General features: G+C 46.2%; 1 protein-coding gene across 1 annotated transcript in view; it reads right to left on the bottom strand.

Moving 5' to 3' along the window:
- Window positions 1-17,507, bottom strand: part of FTO (FTO alpha-ketoglutarate dependent dioxygenase) — a 307,443-nt gene that overhangs the window by 213,584 nt on the left and 76,352 nt on the right. Inside the window, exon 2 of the mRNA XM_028502124.2 lies at window positions 10,134-10,211. Coding sequence (XP_028357925.1) covers window positions 10,134-10,211 — 78 coding nt within the window. The remainder of the gene's footprint in view (window positions 1-10,133; window positions 10,212-17,507) is intronic.

The following is a 17,507-nucleotide window of genomic DNA, read 5'->3' as shown; positions in this document are numbered from 1 at the left end:
ATCACTAGCAAAGAAGACGTGCTGGTCATTAGGGCTGTTTGCCAGAGAGTTCTGGATTCCTTCCCCATCGCCCAGCTTCTGGGGCCCGATGGAGGATTACACGGCCCAGCCCCCTGGTGCTGGATGAAGCGTGCGGCTGCTGCTGCTCCATGAGGGGTGATGGCTGTCACCTCTAGCCTGGGGCGTTTGGTCGTCAGCGCCAGACCCTCCGGAACACTCTTCCCTTTGGCGCCGCAGCCAGCTGGTGGCTGCTTGAATTCCTGAGTCACTGCTTTAATGGGTAGTGACTCCCTGCCAATCCACAAATGATGTGTAAAACGAACGAGAAATATTGTTGGGCGAAGCCACTGAGATTTGAGGCTTGTTTGCTTCTCCAGCGTTATCTGGCCTGTTCTGGCTGGTCCAGAACGCAGAAAGGCGAAGGTGGGAAGACAGCGTGAGGGAGGAGGCAGCAGCAAAATCAGTTCGAAGGGGGGGAATGGATTTCCTAGGAGAGATGGATTTCCACGGTGGGCGTGGCTTGCTCCCCTATCTGAGCTGCGGAGTCACGATGTAAAGTGACCAAGGGCAGAGTTGGGTGGCATACCACTATGGCCTGTCACGGGGGCCGCGGGGATGGGTTCAGAATTTCTAGTTTCCAGCCCTCGTGTATTCCAATGGGAACTCAAAAACAGAAATATCGCACTTTCTGTTTTCCCAGCTCACAAGGGGAGCGCTGGAATGTGGTGAGCAAGAGACAGAACATTCTGGAGCCATGGACAGTAACTAATTTTATTCCTCAGCTGGTTGTCCTCTGAGCGAGTCCCCAAGGGCTTGGCATCCTTGAAGCACGTCTAATGAGCAAGATAATTAAGAAGGAAATTTTTCCACATTTTAACAACTCCAGTGTTATTCTAATAGTCCTTAATGTAAAAATATTGAAGAAAATTAAGATGCAATAGTTCCCAGGAACTTTTGTTTTAGAACACACTCCTTTGGGGCTGAGAGGAAGGAGACTGGAAAGATACACTCAGACACACAGACCACTCTTACTGGTATTGTTTCGTGTGTCCTGGGGCCGGAGACCCCAGGAAATACACAGAACACAGGGGAACCATAACTCTGAGGACCTTGGAAATTCATGTGGCCACAGGAGTATCACATGTAAATACCCTGAGGTTAAAAACAGCATTCTAAAAATAAAAATAATAATAATGACATAGAAGCCCTGGCTGGCATAGCTCAGTGGATTGAGCGCAGGCTGCGAACCAGTGTCGCAAGTTCGATTCCCAGTCAGGGCACATGCCTGGGCTGCAGGCCACGGCCCCCAGCAACGGCACATTGATGTTTCTCTCTCTCTCTCTTTCTCCCTCCCTTCCCTCTCTAAAGATAAATAAATTAAATTAAATTAAAAATAATGGCATAGGAAAGTATTTAAAAAATTTTTTTCCCCTGATGTCTCATGTCCCTTTCCCCATGGACCGCACCTGCCTCTCCTCCCAGCCCCCCACCTTCCAAGGAGGCTCCGTCCCCCAACTCCACCCACCAGGCCCCTCTCAGCCTCTGGTGCTCTTTCTCAGAGAAACCTTCCCTGAGATTCCACCCCACCCCACCCCATTACCATTCTTCACCCCCCTTCCATGGCAGCCGTCACTCTGTGACTACAGACGGGTGGCTTTACAGTGGTTCCCATGGAAAACAACACGAGAACAAACTGTATTTTGCGTGCTCACAACTGCAAACCCCCTTCTGCCCCATGCTGTATTTCTTTGAACCGGCGTGCACTTGAACTAGGATGTGTTTCGTAATCTCTCCTGCAGGACAGCAGTCTCCTGAAAGAAGGAGGTGGCAGCTGTTGTGTTCTCCATTGTACCCCCAGGACTTGGCTCAAACATGCATTCGCAAGACTTCTTTCTCAGAGTAAAAGAAGAAAAGCTTGGAGACCAATAGAAAGCGGCACCTTGTGAGTGTCTGGGCTGAGAGATGGGAAACAAAACGACGCCAAGAGGCAGGGGGGACCTCTCTGGGGAGCCGGGAATGTCCTAAAGCTGCCACCAGTTACGGAATTACACAAATTCAAGACGTGAATCTTATGGCATGTGAACTATACCCACGCACGGTTTACCAGTAAACAGTTACACAAAGAAGGACTGGTACATTTGCACAGACAAGAATTTAAACTTTTGCATAAAAAATTATAAAACCACCCCGGCTGGCGTAGCTCAGTGGATTGAGCGCGGGCTGGGAACCAAAGTGTCCCAGGTTTGATTCCCAGCCAGGGTACATTCATGGGTTGCAGGCCATAACCCCCAGCAACCGCACATTGATGCCTCTCTCTCTCTCTCTCTCCCTCTCTCTCTCTCTCTCTCTCTCTCCCCCCTTCCCTCTCTAAAAATAAATAAATAAAATCTTAAAAAAAAATTATAAAACCAAAAAGCAAACGCTACCTGGAAAAAATATTTGCAATCTATCTGGTAGAAATGGGCTTAAAATTCTTAATGAAGAACCATCCTAAATTTAAATATATACACTTTTAAAACTATACATATATATCAATAGAAAAATTCACCCAAATTAATATAGAAGGCTCTTCAGTATAGAAAAAAATGAACTGCACCAAAGTCAGAAAAAATTATAAATTAACATAATTGTATTAAATTATATTCAATTTAGTTTTGTCCATTAAATTTTCAAAAAATAAAGTTCTGTCATAGTAATAAGACACATTGTTGGTGAGTGCAAATCCAATATTCTGATAGCCTGCACTTAGAAAAGCAAATTAATGCAACCCAGTTTACAGCCAATTGGGCAAAAATCCATCAAAACCACACATACTCATCTTTTCATTAGTTGTTCTGCTGCTAAGAGTTTATCATAGGAAATAGAGAAACTTATCTAGAGTATATGGATATTCATCATACCTTGCTTCATAATGATTTAAAAGTGAACACCAAAATGCCCATAGGAGTTTACCGTATTTTTCAGACTATAAGACCCACTTCCCCCCCACCAAATTTGGGAGGAAAATGGGGGGGGGGTGCATCTTATAGTCCGAATGTAGCTTCACCTTTACATTGACGAACTATTATGTTATTTATGTTATTAAATATTTTACCATATTTTTTGCTTCAAAATTTTGTTTTCCTGTTTTCCTCCTCTAAAACCTTGGTGCGTCTTATGGTCCCAAAAATACAGTGGAAGGGAAAATGGTGTATCATTCATGAGATGAAGTACTAAAGTACCATACCTTACAATATATTTATATTGTTTTATAAACAATATAAGTAAAAGAGCTACTATTTTACCAGAAATTAGTATCATGATAATTAGGCAGTAGGATTCTAGTTTCATACAAAAGAAAAAAATGAACATATGTAAATACTTACAGAAAAAAAGATTTGGAGGAAAATATGGCCAAAAGTTTATGGTGCTCATCTCTGGTGAACTTGGGCATAATTTCCATTTTCTCCTTTAGATAGCTGTATATTTTTCAAATTGACAGAAATAAATGTAAAATACTTTTTTAAAACAAAAATCAGGGGAAAGATGTTGCACTCCAATTTTCTTAATTGCGTGACACCTCTTATGTTTGCCAGGAGACTGTTTCGGAGGACCCTAAATTTTCAAAATAAGTTCTGGTGCTTTAAAAACTGACTTGGAATATTGTTCAATGCTCCAGGAAATTTTGGGTTGATTACAAGAAATATGAATACAAATAATAATAGTTGGCTAATACTGTCGCTATCTCAAAAAAATGCAAGAAAAAGAACCCCACACCCCAATGCCCTCTCTTAATATTGATAAAGCAATGAGATCAGTGCCAGATACCTAAAAGTGCCTGTAGCGTTTGTTAAATTTTTCTTTCAGGAGAACAGCAAGTAACTCTGGAAAAGAACTGAACATAAAATGATTTCATATTAATTCATGCTGCCAAACAAACAAGTTCCCTTTCCATTTTGGACAGATGCTTACAGAACATCAGAGATCACACAATAATTTGGAACACCTTTTGGCCTATTTCCAAATATGGTAACTTTTTTTTTCTCATTTGATCCTATTAACATTTTTCTAGGGAGTATACAGTCACACAATTGTATTAACAGTGTCTGGTCACATAATATATTCCTTGAGATCTACAAAAGATTCTGTGACGTAAGTGACGATTATACGGTTTAATAAGCACTTGGAAAGGTATCTTAGATATGCATTGCCAACATGCCACGCCTTCATCAATAGTTCAAAGACATGAAATTCTAGGTTCTCTAGAGCGTGGGCTGTGTTTTCTACCAATGTTAAACCATTGTATAAAAATTCTCCCCTCTCCTCTTGTGTCAAGGGATGCCTCTGAGAGAATTTCATCCTACGGAGAAGTCGGACGTGGTGCTAAATGAATAAGAAACCAGTTTACAGGAGGCTCACCTAAGTGAGGCCCGATGGAACCTGAGCTTCTGTAGAGAAAAATAAAATTTAAAATCTCCAAGTGACTTGGGAAATGCCCTTCATTTAAAAGTGTTAAGATACACCACTTCGAGGGAGTGTATTTCTAATCTGGCTGTTACTAAATCCTGCTGGTAGCACTTCATATTTCGCACTCTCTAGAAACTGGCACCACACCAGTTGTATTCTCTACGTAACTTTCACTGCAAAATGCTTATGGCTCTGCAGCCATCCCGACAGGTGGGCTACACACCTGTTTGGCCCTGGGGTCTTGTGGTGACCTCTGGCTTGCGACTAAGTGACACAAAGATGTATGTTCGTTCATTCATTCCCTCAGTAGTTCTTTTCACAAATTATTGAAAACGTACTGAATATCCATCATGTGCCAGACACTGTCTACATTGTCATCAGGAGGCCCTCTTCTACAGCACGTCACAGTTTAACAAGACAGACAGAAATACAAACCCAGCGTCAGGAAAAGACGCCACAGTAGAGGTATGAATGCACTGCTTTGGGGGCAGGAGATCATTAGGGAGGGGATCTGGAAAACCTTCATTTACTGAACTCATGTTTATCAAGCACGTCCCAGGTGCCCAGCACTAGGTCCTGGGAAGACACAGTGAGCAAACCTTCCATACGGCGCTCCCTGGGAGCTCCTGTTTATACGTACAGCCTACAAATACACGGTACGTACAGCCCACTACGTATGTAGTATTTTACTTAATTATTTAGTCTGTGCTTGTCTACCTGGTAAATACATAGCGTCTGAGACTGAGCCAAGTGGTCCGGGGAAACACAACGCCAAGCAAGTTGGCAGGAGTTCGGGGGTGCAGGTCGCTGTTTTACCCAGGATGGTCGCAGGCTGCTCTGGTGGAGACACCTCACACACGGAATGCGAGACACCAGGGTGCCAGCCCCACAGATGACCTGGGGCGGGGAGAGAGTTCCCGCTGAGGGAACACTAAGTGCAAAGGCCTCGGGGTAGAAGCCTGCGTGGTTTATTCCTGGCAGAGCAAGGCTTCCAGAGGTCGGGGGCGGGGCAAGGGACGGGGGTGCGAGAATGGGGGAGAGGACAGGAGAAGCAGCAGGAAGTGTGGGGACAGCAGCAGTCAGCAGCCAGGCCTGCAGGGCTTTGTAGGTGAATGGAAGGTCACGGGCTCTTACTCCAAACAAGATGGGAATCTACCTAAGGGCCAGCGAGAAAGGGTCAGGAGCTGATTTATGTTTTAGAAAGAGCACTAGAGATGCTGTGTTAAAACAGACTGAAGGTCGGAGGCTAGGGGAGAAGTTAGGGGGTCGATGCCACCCTAGGAGAAAAAGATGATAGGAGCTTTGGCTACTGGGTATGGGGCAGAGGAAGCGAGAAGCGGTCAGACTCATCATTTCCCGGCAACTTCACAGAAGAGGTAGTATTTAAGCAAGGTCTGTAAGGGCCAGGAGATGCTCGGCAGACAGAAAAGGGGATTCGGAAATCATCATAGGCACAGCAGCGTGAGGGACAGAGGGCCTGGCAGGCTCAGGTGTGGCGAGAAACTCTGTGTGATAGTTCAAGGTTGGACATGGTACCCAGCGACAGGCAGGGATTAGACCAGAGAGGTAGTCTGAGGGCATAGAGTCGATGACCTCAGGATATGCTGAGGAGTTTGAACTTGACCTTAGGGGCCAGAGAGACCCAGCCACCTGCACGAAGCAAGGAGGGAGAGGTCAGGCACACTCGCAGGCACCGGGGAGGGCCCGCGGGCACCAATGAGGAGAGGGGCAAAGCTGTGCTAGTGGAAGCAGGTAGCTGAGGGGCCAACCTGAGATCGGTGGGTGGCACTGGCAAGAGGAAACAACCCCGGCTGGCGCGGGGTGGGGTGGGGGGGTTGTGAAGACTCGGAACAGCCGGGGCCCAGAGCCTGGATGAGGAGGGGTGGAAGTCCTGGGCAGACGTCAAGGACAGCGAGGTTTGAACTTGAAGAATAAGACCAGGAACCAGCCCCCGGAGGAGGGAGCGAACAGCGAGGCTCCTGTCGAGGGGAGCTGCAGGAAAAGGCAGGTCACGTCCCGCCGCCCCTGTGCTCCGGGCCCTCCCGTGCCTGCCCCTCCCCTCGGGGTCACGACCGGCATTCTCGTCAGAGAGCTGGTTCCTGCACAGTCCGGCCACTGCTCTGCGATCCCATCTCTCTCTACTCTCCCGGCTCTCGCTTGGCTCCCGGTACCATCGCCCGGGGTGCTGTCTGTCCTCAGACATGCCTTGGGGGCTCTGCTCTTCCCTGTTCCCAGAACATTCTTCCCACAGGTGCTGCACGGCTGGTTCCCACACCTCCGCGGGCTCTGCGTTCAAGCGCCCCCACCAGGAGGCCTTCCGAACCGCTCTACATGCAGCTCCCCCGCCGGCCCGGTATTCCCCACCCCGCTCACCTGCTTTTTTTAATCTCCAGCTTCCCTCTGACATTTTTCCTTTTCTTTTCCTTTTCACTTTAAAAAAATTTTTCTACTCCCTTTCTCCTCCCTGTCCCTCAAGAAATAAGCTCAAAGAGGGCAGGAATCTTTTGCTGTTTTTCAAGACTTCGTCTTTAGTACCAATAACATTACCCGGCACAGGCAGGGGGAGCTAGCTGCAATTGTTTAAGTGAGTCGTTAATGAATGTGGATCAAGGGGAGACACCCAGGACACACTTGGAACGGAGCTGGGAGGGTGGGGGCAGGCGGTGGCAGCGAGGGAGTTCCGCACAGACAGCCCCGGGGCCCCAGGAGATGAGGGGGCGGAGGGAGAGCGGTTCCGAGTTCCGATCCCAGAACCTGCCAGCCTGGGCTCAAATCCTGGTCTTGGCGCTGCTCGCTTATAAATCTTGAAGAACACTTTAAACCTCTCTGGGCCTCACTTTTTCAATTTTTTTTTTTAAGGACACGAAGCACAGTCCCTGGCTCACTGGGAGGGTCACTAAACAGACCCTCCGAGTCTCATTTGAGTGGCAGCTGGGCTGGCATTCCCGTGGCCAGGGCCTGTTTCAGTGACCAGACGGCAGGGCTGAACTGTCTATGTACCCATGCCATTAAACAGTATTTTCTGCCCTGGCTGGCGTAGCTCAGTGGATTGAGTGCGGGCTATAAACCAAAGCATCGCAGGTTCGATTCCCAGTCAGGGCACATGCCTGGGTTGCAGGCCATGGCCCCCAGCAACCACACATGGATGTTTATCTCTCTCTCTCTTTCTCTTTCTCCCTCCCTTCCCTCTCTAAAAATAAATAAAATCTTTTTAAAAAACATATTTATTTTCTCCTTGCCTTTTAAGAGAATAGGTTCACTTTCCTAAGGTCTCGTGGACGCACTAAGCCTTCGGAGGAGGTGCACTTAAAGCGACTAGACCCCGGTGGCATCGCGTTTGCAGTAGAAAGCTAAAAGAGAAGCCTTGAGTGCTGTTCTGTTTGCATTTGAGTTTGCTCTCACCCGCCCGTGCGTGGTGGGGCCGCCGCCCAGTGGGCTGGTAACCTTGGGCGTCTGGCTCTTCGTGCGCTGCCTGCACGGCACGGGCGCCGGACAGGCTCGGCGGTCGTTTTTACAGCACGGTGTGCGCCGTGTCCTGGGAGGCTCGCATCTAGGAAATATCGGTACGGATTTAAGAACCGATGGCATCTCCCAGGTTTGCCTGTTTTAAGAGTACTCCTTAAAGGTATTTTTTCTCCTGGTTACGGAAGAATACGTGGTCGTGCACGGTGACGTGGAGAACTGGAGGAGCACGAGGGAGAAAACCCTACCGGCTCTGGGAGGTAACATCTTGGCAGAAGTCCTGCAAATCTCTCCAGACGCCGCCTCCCTGGAGAGCAGTGTGTGTGTGTGAAAACAAAATTCAAGTCTCACTACACATTATGATAGAACTGATTTTTTTTAAATGAACTGTGTGCATTCTTTCATTCATTCACTCACTCAAGCAAACTAATTAAACACCTACTAGGTGCCAGGCACCGTACGTAGTACAGAGGATGAGGGAGACAGACGTAGAATTAAGAAAACCGCTGTAATAAACTCAGAGGAGGGTTAATAAAGGCACGCACGACGGGGAGCAGAGACAGCTCCCTGGGCTGCAGAAACAGCAGGCGCCTTACCGGAAGTGACACGTGGGCTGTGACGAACAGATGACACGCAAGTTTGTGGAGGAAAGAAGAAAGAGGCCCGTCAGCAGAGGGTGCAGCAAGGAGGCCCAACCTCCGAGACTGCACAGCCAGTCGGAGGTACTAGAAAAAGGTGACTGGGCGGGGGGTGGGGCTGGAAACTCGGGGGCCGGGCAGGGGCCGGCATGCTCCAAGTTACGTCTTGGTGAGACAAGGCACTGCACACCTGAAACCAATACAAAGTAATATGGGGTGTACGCTGAAACTGAAACATTCAATTGCAAAAAGAAAATGTACTGTCACTTTAAGGGTTAAGGAAGAGGAAACCGAGAGCAACCACCCAAGGGCCCACGAGGTGGAAGACAGCGGAGATCTGATGCGAATGGAGGTGAGAGACAGCGTCAGGGGTGGACAGTGACCTGGGGAGAAAGACACCCGGACTCTAGCTGGGGGGACTCCCTTCCTCTCTTCCTGCCACGGCGGTGACTGAGCACCTGCTGCAAAAGTGCGAGCCGGCTGCCGCCGACCCAGAGACGCTGTGGCCCGGTTCTCGGGTCCCGAGAGTTTACGTTCTCGTCGGCAAGAACGGCGACCGTGTACTGTTTGCGCCTGCTCGGCCAGCCTTCCCCTCCTTCTTGGGGGGAACGGGACCCCAAAGGATGGTTCTCCTTGGGGAAAGCCATCCGCCCCTGACTCACAGTTGACGCAGTGTGAGGGGGACTGCTCACCTCCCACCCTACATCGAGTGTGGGGCACAGACCAGGCCAGGCAAAGGGGGGCGCCTCACGCCCCTAAAGACAAAGGCTGCTTCGGAGATGAGCCTGTGAGGCTAAACAGGCCGACGAGACCAGTGCCGGGAGAATCAAATAGAACCAGGAAGAAAGAAATCACGATGCTCTTCTGAGATCCCGCATGCTTAAGACCACATCCCCCGTTGGCTGTCAGACCCCTCTTCTGCTGCCAGGCAGAGTGCCCCCTGCAGGAAGTCCCATGGAGGAAAGCCAACCCACGAAACAGAGACAAACAGTGCTCAGACGACATCCTTGGAGAAGCTAGGCACGGCCAGGTGCTCCTAGACATCTCGGGCAGGTCGATAACTTCCCTTTTCTCCCACACTGAGTTTCTCTGGGGTTTTATCATTGGTGATGGAGAGAGTTCTGACTAACCCAGGGAGAGAGACACAGAACCCCACAACGGCAACGCCGTGTGACCGGGACGGCAGAGGTGCTGCAGAGGGGGCCAGCGGCACAGAGGAGAGGGTGGTCAAGCCTGCGCGCAGGAACGGTAAGTCGAGGCACCTCTCACCAAGAAGGCGGTGTTTATGGGAAGTCTTAAAGAATGAGCTGTCTGGCAAGTGGACGTTTGATGTGGAAGAAACAGCTCGAGCAGAAGCAAGGAGCAGGGAAACTCCGGACCCTGAGCCGAAGCACAGAACTCACAGCGGAAAGCTGGTTGCAAAGTCAGGGGTGTCCTTCTTCTGTGGGCGACTCGGAGTCACGAGACGACCGAGTCAGACCCTGTCACTCCCCATTCAACCTCTCTAGACGGCAGGGGCTTCGCAGGGAAACTTAGGTGGATCAGAACACATCGCTACAAACTGATAAAGGTATCAAAAGGCCTTACCTGCTGATAGAATTCATCATCTTTGGGGGTCAGGTAAGGAAGCCAAGTGTCTTCGAGCTCTTCAAGAAGCTTCAGTTTCTGTAAAAAAAATAATAATAATTTAGGTGGCTGACTCTAAAGTGGCCCAACATGTAAGACAATCCCTTATTTGTCCAGTAAGAGAGAGAGTACCAAAATAACAAGAATCTTTGCCCACTTGAAAGTCTGTACTTTAGAAAGAAACTAGTTGGATGCCAATTATAAAGTGTAGTCATTTAATGACGTACACTTAAATCATACATTGTCTAAAGCATTCATTTAGAAGTAATGATTTTGTTCACTGTCACATTTCATGGAACAAGTTAACCAACTCCTGACGTGTATGTTCAACCTCAGGGCCCTTTTCATCACGAGTCTCCTTCTGAGTCATCCAGACGCAACCTGAGTCCCAGTTTCCAGGGCAACGCTTCCTGTCTGCACGATCCGCGGGAGCCACGGCAGCGTGTGAACCCTCCACGGCACCACCCCTGGAAACATCGAACCGAGCTCCAAGTGTCCTCGTGCACAAAAACAGGGCGTTTGGAACATTTATTCATCCTGCAGATTTTTATTGGCTGTCATACCCACTGACATGATTACTTTTTAAAAGTGACCTTTCACCTCTAGAATAATTGCCAAATCTGTGTGAAGCACCTTTGCTTCTTTTCTTTTCCCATTTTATGAAGAAACCTTTTTAAGCAGCAACCGCCTGCACTGTCTGAAGCCATTTCAGACCACAGTGTCTTCCCAAACACAGGTTTCCCCCACTTTCCGAAAGTTCGCTTTACGACACTTCACGTCTGCAAAGACCTACCACCACAGCGCCTGTTTTCGCCAATCGAAACAAATCCGAAGCGTATTTTTGTTTTTCCAAGAGAAAATGAAACGACCGTTCAGCACCTGCTCTGCAGTGAGCTGATACGGAGGTAGCGGCACCCCACGGGGAGAGGTCCCCAGCAGGCTCCTTCCCTGGGAACCACCCTCAGCAGCTCGGCATCAAGCCACCTTGACCTTGAACTGCCTGTGAGCATCCTTGCTTTATCTCGAGCGACTTTGTGCCTCTGTTGGCAAGATGTGCCCAAGGTATCAGAGACGCCTAAGACGGCTCATAAGGGCAGTACGCTTAGAGAACTGAATGTAGTTAGCATTTTTATTGCGGTGAACAAAATAATGACATTGTGTGGTGACCTTGCCTGCATTCACCATTGTACTATTTACACACAGAGAGCAAGAGTCTTGAAGGCTGCAAAAGTTACTAATGGTTCTACCAGTAGCAAAGTGGTCTCTCTCGGTCAGCGTCCAGTAATGGATAAAATACAAAATCCATTCGTATGGACTTGAGTGGATGGATCAGTGTGCAGTGTGGTGTTCCATTATCTTATATTGAAGGAGAGAAGTCAGCCTTTTTAATAAGTGAGGCTGTACTGTACTTACATTATTTCTACTGTATACAGGCTGGATGATTATCATATTACTCCTCCTTTCACTACACACTAGGGTTACTTCAGGTTTTATGTGTCATTGGGTATGATTCAGTAGATTATTTGGAGGGTCTGGGAATGCTCAAAAGTGTTTCCATATAAATTAATGTAATTGCTCCTTCACTTTACACCATTTCATTTTACAGAGGGTTTCATGGGAACGCTCTTCTTTTGCATAGTGGGTGAACTAGGGCACCGTGCTGCTCACACAAAGGAAGGAAGGACCCCAAGTGATGAAGTACTTTCTAAGGAATCAAATACCCGTAAGGTGACGCCCTCCTTCCGAGGGACTGTTGTTCAAAGAATATCTGGGCTTATATTCAAGCACATATGGGGTGTGTGTGTGTGTACACATGATATATAAACGGCATATGTGTGTTTACACAGACGCACACACACATAGGAATCATCTATACACCACAGAAATTTTCTAAATGAAGAAGACCGGAAATGGCAGAAAGACTGATTTTGACTGAAACTGTCATGAAATGCGCATGCAGACTGTCAGCCCCCGAAGCTCCTCGGTAAGAAGGAGGAGACGGTGCGCCTCGCTCTGCGTCGGGGCAGGCGGCCTGGCGGACACAGACAGGACCCGGCAAGCTGAGTCACGGCACAGCGGACAACCTGCTCCCTGGACAGGGGGGCCCTGGGCGCCCCCCTCCCCGCCCCAGCAGGGCAGCCTTCTCTCCCATGGCCTCCACAGGCCAGCCCAGAGCAACCTCGAGGCGAACTCAAATTCCTGCCGGGCCTTCTATATAATTATCCGCAATGAATAAAGAAAAATAAAGGAAGTGGGAATACAGTCACCAGTTCACCTAAGAGAGCTGAAACAGTACACTTCACTACAACATTCTAGTCTGCTTGTTGACTGAAACTTTCTGTGTGGACCATAGGTATTTTGTTCCCTACAATAACACCGGCTTACCAGTTAAACTACGAACAGTCTTCTTCCATGAAGGACCTGTACTACTAACACCAACCATTGGCTGAGGTAAATCATTGGTTAAGTGGCTTATCTGTTTTCAACATTAGCCATCATTTGGGACACAGAAAGAACTGATGATAGCTCCATGATTTTGCTTGCACGATTCTGCGCTCCATCACGGATTTCATCAAAATCTGTGTTGCAGTGTTGGCATCAAGCTCAGGAAAGGCTGCGTTTTCCTATGAATCTTTACTGGTCCTTTTTACAGAAAGAATATTTTCCAAAGCTCTCTGGGATTTATTGGGAAGTAAGAGGCAGGGATGAAACACCTGTGTGTACCTGCATGCTGGAACACGAAGGGCAGGGGGAAACTATTGGAATGGCGACCCGTAGTGGGGGGAGGCGAGAAATGACCAAAGGGGACAGGGGTGGAGCAAGAGCGTTCGAAGGGTTCCGTTTTATACTGCTTTGCTTTTGAACTGGGTACACCTGTTGCCTATTCAACAGATTGCCCAGTATCAACTCAAATGTATTGCCCATTAATTCTTACCATGCAATTCAGGGGAAAGATGAAGATGACGTGATTTTTGGCTTAGTTTTAGAACGTGCATACTTCTCTGATATGCGATGAGGTATTTGGGGGAGGGGGAGCAAACCATCACAGACACAGGGTGAAGAGGGGGAGAAAACACAGCGGTGACAATTCCTTTGGGTCAAGCGCCAGCCAGCTGGCAAACACGCACAACATTAAGATGCACTCGGGGGCGGAGGTGGACAGGGCTTGTGTTTGACCGTGGGGTCTGGCCCCTCGGCCTGGGACGCAGATAAACCCACACAGCTGGCCCTACCGCACACGGCTCTGCTCACGCGTCTTTGCTGTCACACTCGTGTCAAATACATCAAGTTGCTCACAAACGCCACACAGAAAGCCAGCGAGGGCCAGAAGCCTCGGATCTGCTGCCTAGCCAGAGGAGCGTTTGAAGACCCTTCCTCGGGGACTGTACCCATTGCCAGAGCTCCAGCAGAGCAGGGGGAGACCCAGACACAAGGCGTGAAGTCAGACAAAGGAATGATGGGAGATGGTGGAGGTGTTAACTAGCCTTATCGTCACAATCATGTCCCTGCAAATACATGGGTCAAAGTATCACAATGTTATAGTGCATGTCGATTCCATCTCAGTAGAGCAGACGGGGTGGGGAGGTGGGGGTGAGAATGTTCTCTACCAAAATCGAATTAAACATCAATAAGAGAAAGATATCTCAAAACTCCCCAAATATGTGGAAACTAAACAACCCACTTCTAAGTAATCCATGGGTCAATGAAAAAACCAAACAAGAAATCAGAAAGTTTTAAATTGAATAAAAATGAAAACAAAACGTTCAAAACGTTCTAGGTTGCAGCCACAGCACTATTTACAGGGAAATTTATAACAGTAATGCCTATATGAAAGAAGAAAAGTGATTTAAAATCAGTGACCTCAGCTTCTACCTGAAGAAAATGAAAAGAGAGGAGCAAATGAAACACAAAGTAAGCAGATGAAAGAAAATTACAAAAGATCTGAGTAAAATCAATACAATAGAAAGTAGAAAAGTAAAGAAAATTAATGAGGCCAGAAGCTACTTCTCTGGGAAATTTAAAATCTCTAGCCAAATAGATAAGAAAAAGAAAAAAAAAAAACTGAAGGCTCAACATACTAATTAAAAGGATAAGAAGGGGGTACTTTATACTAATAAATTTTCAAACTTGGACAAAATAGACAAAAATTCCTTGAAAGACTAATTATCTCAAGAAAGGGATAACCTGAGTAGCCCTATATCTAATAGTGAAATGGAGTTTGTATTGTAAAAACTTCCCACAGAGGAAACCTCCAGGCACAAAAGCTTCACTATTGAATTCTACCAAACATTTAAGAAAGATATATCAATTCTGCACAAACTCACATGGAAAATTAATGAAATGCAATCCCCAAACCAAGCAGAATTATTACAATAAAATTACAGACCAATATCCCCTTAAGAATATGAATACACAAACTATTAACAAATTTTCACAAATTGAATCCATCAACACATAGGAAGGGCGATACATCATGGCCAAGTATTATCCCAGAAACGCCAGGGTGGTTTAACATTTGAAAATCGACATAATTCATCATCCTCTCAGGCTAAGAGAGAAAAACCATATGCTCATCTGAACTGATGCGGTAGGAACATCAGTCAATACCCAACATCAATCCTGCTACCCACACTCGGCGAACTAGAGGACTCCTTCAACCTGACAGATGAGCCTGTGAAAACCACACAGGTAACATCATAGCTAGTGATGAAAGCCAGGATGGTCTCACTGCATAACCGGGAAAAACACAAAGATGCTGGCAGTCACCCCTCTATCCGAGGTGGTACTGAAGGTTTCTGGGCACTGTAATGTGGCCAGAAAAAGAGACGAAAGGCATCCGGACTACAAAAAAAATACAGGATGGATAAAACGGTCTTTATTTGCCATGAAGCACCTGTGTAGAAAATCCTACAGGATCCACAAAAAAGCTGTTGGAACTAATACGTTCAGCAAGGTCGCAGGATAGAATCTACAGGAGAGCAGGGCTGCAAGCTCAATACACAAAAATCACGTATTTCTACAGACGAGCGAACAACCACCTGAAATTAAACTTTTTAAGAATAGCATAAACAATAACATAAAAAATCATAAAGTACTTAGTAATAAATCTGATGGAAGATTTTTCTAGACTTACATTTTTAAAAATCCTCACAAATCATTGCTGAAAGAAATTAAAGAAGTTCTAAGTAAGTGGAGGGAGATACAGTTCATAGGTCTGAAGAGTGACTGTCAAATTGTCCCCAAACTCATGCAGTCCCAGTCCAAGACCCCTGCAGTCCTTTTTGTAAAGATCGGCACACTACTAAAATTTATATAAAAGTGCCAAGACCTAAACTGGCCAAACCACTTTGCAAAGGAAGAATAAAGTTGAGGGACTTCACTCTCAAGTGAAGGCATTCTAAAACTACAGAAATCAAGACAATGTGGTAATGGCATAAAAATAGACAAATACATAAATGAATACAATATAATCCAAAAATAGACCCACCTATAAGTGATCAATTGACCCACCTATGTGACAAAGATTCAAAGTGAATTCAGTGGAGAAATTCTTGTCAACAAATACTACTTGAAGAATGAGGTGTCCACAGTTTTTAATTTAATCCACATCTCGTAGCATATATAAACTTAACTCTAAATGAATGAATACAGCAATGCAAAACTGAACAATAAGTATGTGTAAAAGATAAACTATAATACTAGTAGAAGAAAACAAAATTCTTTGAGTGTTTAAGTAAGCAAGGCAAAGTTTTCTTAGATCTGAAACCGAAAGCACTATCCATAAAAGATAAACAGGTAATAAACTTCATCAAATTGAAGGACTTCTATTCCCAAAACTCTCAAAGCTAGAAACTTTTAAACACAACCCTCATGCAAACAAAAATGGTCCAACCACTTTGGAAGACAACCTGCTAATATCTTTCAAAAGGTAAGAGACACACCTACAACATGACAGCTTAAATCCGTACAAAAACCTGTATATAAACCTTCAACGGCAGCTGTATTTGTGATTGCCAACAGTTGGAAACAACCCAAATGTCCATCAAATTGTAGCATATTGAAGAAAAAGAAACTGTGGTATACCAAGAGTCACTACTCAGCAACAGAAAAAGAATGAGTTATGGATACAACATCAATGAATTTTAAAATCAGGCTGAGTGAAGGAGGACAGGCCAGAGCAAAAAGCACGTACCCCTGTATCCCACTTATGCAAATTAACCCATAGTGACAAATGGCAATCAGTGGTTGCCCGGGGCCGGGTTGTAGGAAGAGGGACGTTATCACTGAGAGGCACAAAGTAAGTGCCTGGTGCAACCTGTTCCGTGAGGCGCCTGGACTCTGACGGTGGTTTAACAAGTACATACACACGTCACCGCTTAACAAGTTGTACCATTTAAATATGCACCATTCATGGTATGTCAACGATACCAATAAAGTTGTTCTAAAAACAGGGAATGGGGAAAGTGAGGCCTACCCAAATACGGGGTATCGTGCCTGCAAAAATGGACCCGATGCATGTAGGGCATAGATTATTGATTATCATTCACTTTCTCTCATTGCTTTAGTCAGACTTTTTACTCCTTAAGGCAATTGGAGTAATGTATATTTTTCTAGACGTGAGCCCATTTCATCTGTTATTTCTCAAACGTACCATATTTTCTTGTTACTCTCAGAAACCAATGATCCCAAGAGTGGGTCTCCGTTGGCGGCCCTCATGTCGTATCGCACGTGGCTTGCCTCCTCTTTTTCACATTCTCGGTTGTTGTTGTTAGCCAGAGTTTTAGTTTCGTATTCATTGTAAAACAGAAAGTATTTTAAACTAATAATTAAGTTAACTTTCCAATACTTTTTATCAATGTCTATGTTCGTCCCTGTCTCTTGTAATAAAAGCCTTCATGCTGGTTTCCCTTTTCTTCTTGCTAAAATGCAACATTGAACAGTTTTCCCAGTAAGAGTGTATGGATAGTAACTCTCCTGGTCTTTTTTATTGCTGAAAATATCCATATTTTTTCCTTACCCCCAAATCAAAGACTACCTGGGTTTTAAACATTAAAATTAACTGTAATCTTCCCTTGGTACTTCTAAGACTTTATTCCCCCCTTCTCTTCCAGCACCTGCTGTTAGTACTAGGAGTCTTTCTTTCACAGAGAATCTGCATTTTTACATCTCGAGTCTCTTCAGGATTTTTCTTCTTTACGGCCCTTCTGTTCTACATAGCAACAGGACGGCACTACTCGAAGTATCTGAGGACTCGTGTCTTTTTTACACAAGGAAAATGCTCGACCCTCAGCTCTTCAAATTCCTGCTCTCCATCATGATCTCCCTTCTCTTTGG

This window comes from Phyllostomus discolor, chromosome 12 (genome assembly GCF_004126475.2).
Source record: "Phyllostomus discolor isolate MPI-MPIP mPhyDis1 chromosome 12, mPhyDis1.pri.v3, whole genome shotgun sequence".
Classification (NCBI taxonomy): domain Eukaryota; kingdom Metazoa; phylum Chordata; class Mammalia; order Chiroptera; family Phyllostomidae; genus Phyllostomus; species Phyllostomus discolor.
This window is presented reverse-complemented; position numbering and strand designations above follow the sequence as displayed.